General features: G+C 32.4%; 1 protein-coding gene across 1 annotated transcript; it reads left to right on the forward strand.

The window, feature by feature from the left end:
- Window positions 1–4,197: 4,197 nt before the first annotated feature.
- Window positions 4,198–6,734, forward strand: LOC103492297 (uncharacterized). The gene has a single exon (XM_008452606.3). The coding sequence runs from the start codon at window positions 4,471–4,473 to the stop codon at window positions 6,169–6,171; it is 1,701 nt and encodes a 566-aa protein (XP_008450828.2). The 5' UTR covers window positions 4,198–4,470; the 3' UTR covers window positions 6,172–6,734.
- Window positions 6,735–11,027: the final 4,293 nt, after the last annotated feature.

Raw genomic sequence — 11,027 nt, forward strand, 5'->3', positions numbered from 1 at the left:
GAGAATGTGGGGCTCCTTGTTCAAGACTTGAATTCAATTCTTAAGGGAACAACCTATCTACTAACCCAAAAGTGGGTAGGAGTGAATTCCGTCTTGCACCTTATGTCCCTAGCTATCCGCTCGCTCTTATCCCTGAAATAGGAGGCTTATTGGGCCAACGATGATGAGCTGCCCTCACCTATGCAGATCTAAGGATACTACCGAATGAACAGAAGTTCGTAGTTAGCTCAGGATTAAGATCAAGTTACCTAGGTCATAAAATAGTCAGTTTATAGTTTACGGCGTTATAACTAAAAGTGACTATTTCATGGTTCCAGTCTTATGCAAACCATTTACATAGGACACCCCCACTCCCATGTCTCCTATATAAACGATTCAGGATTACATCATTAGTACTAACTACGGAGCGGCCTGCATCCATAGTGCTTTTCCAGAATAAGGCGTCTAACCTTCTTCATACACTATAGACTATTTGGGTTATTAACTCGAACTTAATTCATGTTTATGTCTCTACATAAAGTTTAGTGTATTGACAAACTTAGTAAAATAGCCTCATGACCTTAATTTGTTGGTTTTAAGATTATAGCATTCAATAATAAATTTTATTGAATCAAATAACAAAGTATGAGTTTTAGGATATAAATTTCAACAATTGGGACACATATGTGGAAAGAGGTGTGCTATAAAGCTGTAGACGTAAAAAAATAACTCACGTTGTTATTAGTGACCCTTCAAAATGTTATTATGGTTTAAAAACCTTTTTCTTTTGATTTATGTTTATTATGCGTTATAAAATTTTCTTTTCTAGTCAGCTATATTTTTTTTTGTTTTTTTATTTAGATCTTTAATTTAATTTTCAATTTTAAACAGTTGAATATTTAAATTTATATATTATTTTGATCTTTCAAATTTAAATATTTAATATATTTATTTAAATATTTTCTAAATTTTCAATTTTGCAACAACATGATTATATGTTATTTTAAATTTAAATTTATTACTCTTAGTTCCTTCTAAGTTAGTTAGAATTTTATCTTATATAAATTCTTCCACAAAAATATTTATTAAGACAAATGAATTGAACGAGAAATAATATTTCAAATTAAAATTTAACAATAATAATATCTATTGTAATTTGTTATTAATTTCATAATGGGATTTATGTATATTTGATATTGTTAATGTCTTATAAACTATTTTTTATGTTTTAATGAATTCTATATACATTTTTACTTTTTGCATAATTAATTTATACTTAAACTAAAAAAATGAGCGAAAATGTTATGAAAAATAACACAAGAAACTAAAAACAAAAAATGATTATCAAACAAATTTGTGTTTCAATTTTTCAAGAAACAAGAAATAGGAATAGTTATCAAACATAGTCTCGTTTCTTGTTCTCAACAGAGAAAAAACAAAGAAGAAGAAACATGAAAAATGAAATGGAAATATCAAATGGGCCTCAATTACCAAATACATGTTTTTTAAAATTCGAGACTAAAAAAATGATTTTTCTATAAAAATTATAAAATTATAGTCCCAAAGTAATTTAGAATACACATGTTCAACAAATAACACACAAGTTTTAAAAAAATTAATCTTCCTATAAGAATTATAAACTATATATTCATACAAAGTTTTTTCTTGTTAGAAAATTGTTATTGTTATTATTTAAATTTTTACCGTTTGGACAAAAAATTATTTTAAAATATAAATATTAGATTTAAAACCACCAAGAAAACATAGCTATTTTGAAATGTGGGAAAATGAACCAATTTTTCTTTTTTATAAAATATAGTAAAATAACAAAGATAGACTATATAGGGGTGTAAGAAAAACCCGACAACCTGAATAATATGAACTGTCCAACCCATATTATAAGGGTTGGGTTATAGTAAAATAACAAAGATGGACTATTGTGTAGGGATGTAAGAATAACTCGACAACCCGAATAATCTGAATTACCCAACTCATAATTGGATTAAAAAAATTGTATTTTTCAGGTTGGGTTGAGTCTCGAGTTGGGGATTGAGAAATTGGATTCAACCCCTGACCCAACCCAACCCGAATTTAATGAATATATATATATATATATTATATTTTATTATTAATTTAGTAAAAGTAAATTTAGGTCTCACATACTCACCTTGTTAACATTACTTCACGTGGTGCTTCACATCTCTCTGAGTTGTCCTTTCCCTCTTATCTCAGTTTCTCGAGTTCTAATCTCACACTTCGCGAGTGTTAGCTTCTTGTCTTGACTTCTCATCTCACACCTCTCTTTCTTAGTGTCTAACACTGTCGGCTTCTCATTTCACCGCCTCCAATTGTCTCTTCTTCACAATTTCAATGTTAGTGATTATTTATTTTGAGCTTTGCATTTTTTTTTTCATTTAATACAACCCAAACCATATTTTAAGAGTTAGGTTGGGAATACTATTTGAATTGTCAATCCAACCAACCTGAAAATACAGGTTGCATTGGAAATGTCCCCCAACCTAACCTGTTTACACCCTTATTAGTGTGTCTATCCATATTATGATAGATACAAATAACACTATATTTTAGTCTATTATAATTAAGTTGTGATATTTTACTATATTTGTTAATATTTTCATCAATGTTTTTATTTAAAATAGGCTAAATTACAAAAAAAAAAGTCTCTAAATTTTGTAGTTTCTGTAAAAAATAGCCTTAAACTTTCAAAAGTTAAAAAAATGTTCTTAAAGTTTCAAAAGGGGTTCAAAAATACATTTATTGTTAATTTTGGATAGAAACGATTAAAAGTTTGTTTAAAAAATAACCATGAACTATTAAAAGGTTTCATAAATATCCTTAAGTTTAAAAAATTGAAAAATATTATATTGACCCAAAATTTACACCAATTTTCTCACAAACCAAAACTAAAATCAAAATCAAAATTTCAAGTTAAAACCTTAGTTTTAAATTTATTTGACTAGTAACTCATAATGATAGATCATGAACACAAATAACTTAAATTGTTATTGTTGTAATCAATGCACAATTAATTGTCAAATAAAAAATGTATTTGATTATTAACACATGATGATAGTATGATAGGTCTATTAGTGTAATTTTTTTTATTTGACTAGTTATCGTTTTAGTATACTTTAAAGAGGATATTTTTCTGAAACTTCATGAGATTTTGTGTGTTGTAATCAAAGTTTAAAATATCGATATTGATGGATATACCATTAATTTTACATAAATTTTGATTTTAAGGGATATTTTTGGAAAAATTATATAAAAAAAAAACTTCAAAAAATAAATTTAAATTAGTAATAAAATATTTTATTATTTTCAAATAAGTAAACAGATTTATTATTTACTGGGGTCTTTTAAAAAATATAACAATAATATACATATAACAATTTTAAAAACGGAAAAAGCCCATATGCCCACAATAAAAAAAATACAAAAAAATGATCCGTCAACCATGTCGTCAACAATGCTCATAATATATTTGGTATACGATCGTTTAAATTTGGCTATTGTTTGATACATGATTGTTATGAATGCAAATCTAAACGAAAATAGATATTTGATACACGATTTTGAAAAAAATGACATTTTGAAAAAAAAAAGAAGAGAAAGAGACCAAAGAAAATGGAAAGAAAAAACATCACAGAGGAGGAAAAGAAGAAAGACGATGAAAAGGAAAAAGACGATGAAAAGGAAGAGCAAACCTAGAATGTTTAAAAAAATGGTCACCTGCGTGCGGTTTCTCATTTTGTTACGCAGACTGTAAATATTTGGTTGTTTTGTTATATTTATGAAATTTTTTTCAATTATTTACATTTATATTAATGTTATTTTGATGTTTATTTTCTTGTGATTTGTGAATTTTTGTATGAATGAATGGAAATACTCTTTCTATTGATATCAAACTTATGAAAACGTGAAAATATTGATAGAAATACCGACATATGAATGAAAACTTAAAGCTATAATTTTAAGTTAAAATTTTGGTTATTTATTATTAATGCCAATAAATTTGATGTAAAAAGTTAGTTTAAGAAGAATATCATTTAATATTTTTGAAACAAAGCTTAGTCTATGGGTTATTTTGGAGGCAGATCATGAAGTTGAGAGATATTAAAATAATTTATTAAAAAATTATGAAAAATTGTAAATATGAAAAAGCTGAGGACCGAAAATGATATTTTAAGTTAAATTTTATTTTCTGGGATTTCGAACGGTTCTGAGTTAAGCCCCCTCCCCAAAAGCTCATTTAGGGTTCTCTCTCAACGCGAACAGGGGAGACCAAAAATCTCCTACCGCCGCCGTTCCACCTTCTGGGAATTGGGAAATTCCGATTTCATCAAATTCATTCGTTTTCCCTCGTACCCATATCGTATTTCAATCATATTTACCCTTTTTGTTTTGATTTCTTCTCCTCTCCCTTTCTAACTCTGATAGCGGACGATCGAGTTTTTTTGGTGAAAGAAAATGGAGGAGGTGGTTGAAGGAGATCAAAATTTCACTTCATTAGTCAAGCTTTTGGCGTCCTCCAACAAGGCGACTCGTGACAAGACCCTTCGTGTAATCATCAAGACATGGCTTCCAACTCAAACGAGCCTTTCCGATGGCGATATGAAAAAGCTTTGGAAGGGTTTGTTCTACTGTGTTTGGCATGCCGACAAGGTTCCTGTTCAATCTGAGCTTATTAATCGTCTTGCTTCTCTGCTCCTCCATCTCGACCTATCGTTAGCTGTTCAGTACTTCTCTGTTTTTCTTCTCACTATGCGTCGTGAATGGGCCGGGATTGATGCGCTCAGGTTAGATAAGTTTTATCTTTTGATTCGTAGGTTTTTGCACCAGTTTTTTGCTTTGTTGAAGAAGCATTCTTGGGATTTGGAACTGTGTCGTTGTTTGGTTCAAGTTTTGGAGGAAAGGGTGTTTTTCACTGATGATAAGTTTCATGGGAATGGTGTAAATTATCAAATTGCTTCTGTGTTTCTTGAGGAACTTAGGCCGTTTCTTCCTCTTCAGAAGGAAGTTGTTGATGTCCTGTTCAAGCCATTCCTTCTTTCAATGGCTAAACTACCAGATAAAGTGTTGTTGGGAAAAATTAAGTCCAATCTTTTTGATGTGATACTGAAAATGGGGAAGCAATTACTCGAGAGTCGAAAACGTGGAGATGATATTGATTCTGGTGATGATACGGCTGTGTATGGGACAATTTCATTGACAAATCAATTCTCAACAACATTTTATGAATTGGGTTCTTCACCTGATTGCTGTCAAGGGAACAGAAAGGTATTGTTTGCCATGCACGAAGAGTTTCAGAAGTTGGAGAAAGATTTTTTCTCATCAGGGATTGAGATTTCGTTTCCAGATCTTCAAGAGCAAGATGGGGATGAAGTGCCTACTTTGGTTCCTATTTCGAGTGAAGAAGAGGCTCCTTCGGAAATTTCCATGGTTGATGTTGATGTGGATGCCGAATCCACTGATAAGGCACTTAAGAAGCAAAAAAGGAGTAAAAAGGCCACTGATGGAAGTGGCAAGAAGAAGGCTAAGAAGGCTAAGAAGGCAAAGAAGACCACAAACGGTATTTCTGATCTTGTTTCTGAAAATTCTCCTGCGAATAAGGACAATGAGAATATAGTTGTTGCTAACGGTGAGAATTCTAATAATGAACAGATTAGTGATGGAAATATGATAACCTTTGATGAAACTGTTATATCAAACCTTCAGATGCAATTTGAGAAGGTTGCTGCTGAAGCTGATTTTGGAGACAGTATTGTGAGTCCTGTAATATCAACCAATGGCTCGGTCAAGAAAAGAAAGAGAGCAAAGAATGTTGATGAACTGCAGAAACATGATGTAGCACTTCCTAGTGAAGCCCAGGCTGAAGGAAATACAGCTGCAAAAAGCGAAGAGAAGAGTGTTAAGAAGGTAAGGTTTTCAATGAAAAATAACTTGGTATGGAAACCCCATAATCCTTTACCACCTGAAAGTTTGAGGCTGCCTCCCTCTGTTACTCCAAGGGGAAGTGCACTTAAGAAAGGAATACCGCCAGGTCCTATCTTGGAATTCCCTGCCACAACAAAAAGGACAAAAAGGAGGGCGGTCTCAATGAGGACTAAGAAAGGTGTAAGAAGCTTGCCTGTCAAACGTTTGAAGAAATTGAAATCTAAGAGTACTTAGATGCTTTTTGTCTTAGGGTATGAAGTTGCAGAGGTCCAAAGCTTACAGATTTTAATCATTTAATGATTGTCTTAATTGCTTCATTTCATTTGGGCGTTGTTCTCACATTGACTTTCATGATCTCAACAATTTAAAGAGAATGATGATTCTGATGCATCGAGTTGATGATACTTGAAATTGATGCCCTCATGGAATTCTAGTTTAAATGATCAAATTTTCTCTTTGCATTTCATTTTGGTTTTTCCTTCATGGTCCTTTTTCTTTTCTTTTTCCTTAGAGTTCTTGTGGTACAAGGCGGTGGGAGAAGACGGTTTTGCAGCATAAATGAGTGAGAGCTAGTGTAGAATTTTGGCAGTGTAATGGTTGCCGTTTGTACTTTTTCCTTTTGTTTAGTACTTGGTGCCTTTGTAGTTTAGTAGAAAAGGTTCTGTCTTTGGTAGAAACTACTTGAATGCACCAAATAGTGTTATAGCTTATAAGTTGACTATTGAAATCTGATAAGAAGAGCTGGAAATGATTAAAGTTCCTAAATGCCTAATTATTTCAAGCTGTCTTTTGCACAAGTTTTTCCTTGCAGAATACCATATTATTTGCTCCTAGCCAACTATTGAGATGGTTATAAGGCGAAAGCATTTTTGTTTCTCTGTTACAAGTATTCATCTGCAAATGACTGGAAATGCGTATTGTAGATTGGACATTGCATATTCATTTTCTCATTTTCTTGTTTCTAATGGCCATTGGTTATGCTTATCTTTATACTGTACAGAATGAACAGCCTTATATACTGCCAAATGTATTAGGGGTGAACCAAATCGACCTATAGAGGGAGAATTGGCTGGAAGTGAATAGGTTAGGTCCAGTTTGTCAGATCTGAACTCTGTTTAATGTGAATCAAGATTAAAATTTGAAAAGCTACTCAGTTGGAGGGTGGTTGCTTTTAGAGCTGTAAATGGGTTTGAAGACATTCACGATCAAATTCATATTTTGGGTTGGCAACCTAAATAACCCGATAATATGGGTTATTCGGATTGTTAGGTTATTCAAATATTTCTTTGTATTTCATTTATTGTTTTTTCTGGTCTTGTTATAGAGATCCTTTATCCAAAGGTGTAATGAGTTAGTTTAGATCTATATAAATAAGTGATGATGAACTATTGTATTCGCTTAGCAAAAACGAAACCCACGAAGAAAGATTTATATAGTTGATAATTTTTACTTAAATATGTTTTATACAACACACCAAAAGAGCTATCAAGAGAATAAATGTACAATATTTTTTAAAAATTAGAACTGAATGAATAAAATAAAAAATTATCAAGAGAATAAAGTTACAATATTTTTTTAAAAATAGAACTGAATGAATAAAATAAAAAATCTACAATTCAAGGAAAGAATTCTTGAGAAAGCACTCTCGAGTTTCCACAAGAATTCCCACGCCATTTAGAACAAAATTGAAAAAACAAAAACCATCAAATCGTAGAACTTGGCTAACCACCCAGGGATGATGCAAGGTAGATGGATATAAAGATTGTGTTCCTACCAAATATTATAGATAGTAAATATACAAAGTGACTTCGTATAATGTGTCAACCAAATCTAAATGAGATCTTGATAAATAGCTAACCAACAAGAACTTGTAGTGCTTCAAACTAGCTCAAATGCAAAGGAAAATGATGCTCTACCCAACTCAAATGAAGCGTTTGCTGAAAATCAATGTGAGAACATTCCAAAGTTAACCCTATCATGAAACTGTTATTATGCCACAGGAGCCAAAAATAAGAGCAAGAGGTGAAAGAGTTAAAAGAGGAGTTAAATGATGCCCTCCAAACTAATGTTCAAACCTATACCAGAAAGTTGCAACCCTTCAAGATCCAGGAGATTTTTGATCTCCCAATCGAAAAATTAAGATTCATCCACATATTTAAGGTTATATATTCCTATCTATTTGATGACTTGTATTTATGATGATTCATGTATGAAATTGACGAATTTTTGCTTAACCTATATAATTAGATGAAAGGGTGTGACCTTTCAAATTGTGGCTAGCGTTATAATTTTCACAATTAGAGAATTGAAGTTCGAATGAATTTTTATAATGTTGAAGTTCTCAAGCTTTGGTATTTTTTTGTACTCGTGTTTAGAATGCATGTTTTAGAACTTTCAATCTGGTTTGATTAATTAGATTGTGAAGAATCTAAAATTTGGAAGTTAGGAATAGACTCTCATTTCTTCTTGATCTTTAATCAATCTATTAACTCAAATATGTTTATCTTTCTTGGGGTTGGTAATCAATTCGTTATTGGAGGCAATAATTATTATTGTTGTGGGATTCACCTTAAATAAGAAGAGTCCTCAGACGTAGTAGAGGTAGTTCTTTTCATCATATTTGTATCCCTATAAAAGATCATATGAGAACACCCTCCCAAAAATAGCATGTTGCCCCCAAATAGCTTGGCTAAAAGAGTAATGATCAAAGAGCAAATGATCTTAAACTCAAATTTATCCGTGCACATAAAACATATACTAGGGACACCAGAACACACTACCTATTAATACGATCAAACATCTGTAATCTGTTTTGAATGGCAAACTAAACAATGAAAGAATGTCTAGGAATATCACATTTAAACTAAAGAAGATTAGAGCAAGGCACCACAAGATGTCTAAAACGAAAGGAAAACTCTTGTGCCTTTGTGATAGAAAACACCCCATAATCACAAGGGAGCCAAGTCACACAAATTCTCCTTTCCAACCTCAACCACAATTAATTGTATTTGCTCGAAGAGATCAATTAGCTCTATAAAATTGAAAGCTCATCCCAAGTCTCACAAGGATGGAAGAAATCTCCGACTCTATCGCGAAGGTAATACATTTGCATTCAAAATAACCTAAAGAATAGGGTCCCTTTTTACCAATGGTCAAGTCAAACTATACAATGTCACCCATCTTTAATAGAAAAGCATACCAAGAGTCGCAAATTGTTACAAACACGAAGGGATAACTAAAAAAGAAATCTCCCATTTTTTTATACCGCTTGTATACCTTTTCCTTTAACTTGGGAAATTGCCAAAAATAGGTTAAAAAAGGAGGGTTAAATGACTTTTGGGATAATTTTTCAAAATGAAGAGTTTTAGGACAATTTAGGTTTGAATGGACAAAAATACCCTTCATTAAAATTCTCTTTCTCTTTCCTTTCCCTCTTCCACGTTCGCTTTCCCTTCTCTTTCACGTAGAACACCTCAAGTAAAAAAAAAAAACTCCTTTTGTTGGCTTTTGAAATTTCCGGCTTTGCTCTTCGAAGATACTTCGACTGTTTGTCGCTTGCCGTTCATCGGTCCTCCAGTGCATTTCGTCGCTTCTTCTTTTCGAACTATTCAATCAACTTTGAGCGTTTTCTCTTATTTCAGTGAGTTTTATCTCTAACCCATTTTCAATTTATTTGTTGTAAATGTTTGGTTTAGGTATTTGTTGTGAGTTTCATCCGTCTGGTTTAGGCTTTTTTGGAATCAACTTATTTGCTGAAAATGAGTTTAGTCAAAGTTTGGTTTAGGTTCTTTGAAAGTTAAATGGGTAGTGAAATGAATTGAAGTTAGATATAGTTGGCATTTTGGTCCTTTTTCTTTGGATCCCTTCTCTAACTTTGAATTTGTTCGTTTTTGTTCAGGCTTCAATTATGACATCGACATCGACTGACGGACCCGTGTACAAGATTAATCCTTCCCATCATTTTTATGCCCTAGTAAGTTGTTTGTCTCATTTAGAAAAGACAACATATAATATTAAAGCCAAACTCAAACCCGATCAATTAGCCTTATTTAGGAAAACAAAGTTTGGGCCCTTTTTGGACCTAAATATTGTCTTTAATGGGTCACTCATCCACTACTTATTGTTAAGGGGGGTGGGAGATGAAGGAAGAGATTATATAAGTCTCTTACTAGGGGGCGTTGTTTGTACTTTGGATAGAAGAGAGTTTAACATCATAACGGGTCTATGGGGTCCTAAAGAGGAGTCTATTTAGTTGGTTGGAAATAGTAGATTATTGGAGAAGTTTTTCAAAGACAAGGAGTGTATTTATGTAAGCGACTTAGAGGATATATTTTTGGAATATGAGGGTGATGACGATGATATTGTGAAATTAGCTCTAGTCTACTTTATAGAGCTATCTTTGTTAGGAAAAGATAGGCGAACCAAAGTCGACATTGGTTTTTTCAAGATTGCCGATGATTGGAATACATTTAATAATTATGATTGGGGCAGGATTATTTTTGGACGCACGCTAAGTGCGTTAAAAAGAGCTTTGGACAAGCAATATGCCAAGGGAAAGAAGAAATCAACTAAGACAAAAAAATATACTATCAATGGATTTCCGCATGCATTATAGGTATGCTACTTCTTACTTCTTACTTCAAAACTTATGCATACATTTAAAATTAAACGATCGTTGAGTTATTTTAAACGATCGATTAGTTATGTTAAACGATCATTTAGTTGTTTTCAAACGATCGTTTAGTTATATTTAAACGATCGTGAAACCATTTTTTTATATATCTATATCTATCTTATGGCACTTCCTAAAGTTATTTGTCAAATGTGGAATAGGTTTGGGCATATGAGTCTCACTACAAGAAATTCACCTTTTGCCAATGACAAAAATCGTCGGCATATCTTCAAAAACCGTCGGCACAAACCGTCGGTATAGGTCTGTCGAAAGAACCTAAGCCGACGCCCGAAAAGAGACCGTCGGCAAATATTGGAATCGCCGACGAAATGGAACTAATGGAGCTATACCGACACTAGAAATTAACCGTCGGCGAAAGGGGTATTCACCGACGGAAAAAATATTTCGTCGGCATATA

This window comes from Cucumis melo, chromosome 5 (genome assembly GCF_025177605.1).
Source record: "Cucumis melo cultivar AY chromosome 5, USDA_Cmelo_AY_1.0, whole genome shotgun sequence".
NCBI lineage: Eukaryota > Viridiplantae > Streptophyta > Magnoliopsida > Cucurbitales > Cucurbitaceae > Cucumis > Cucumis melo.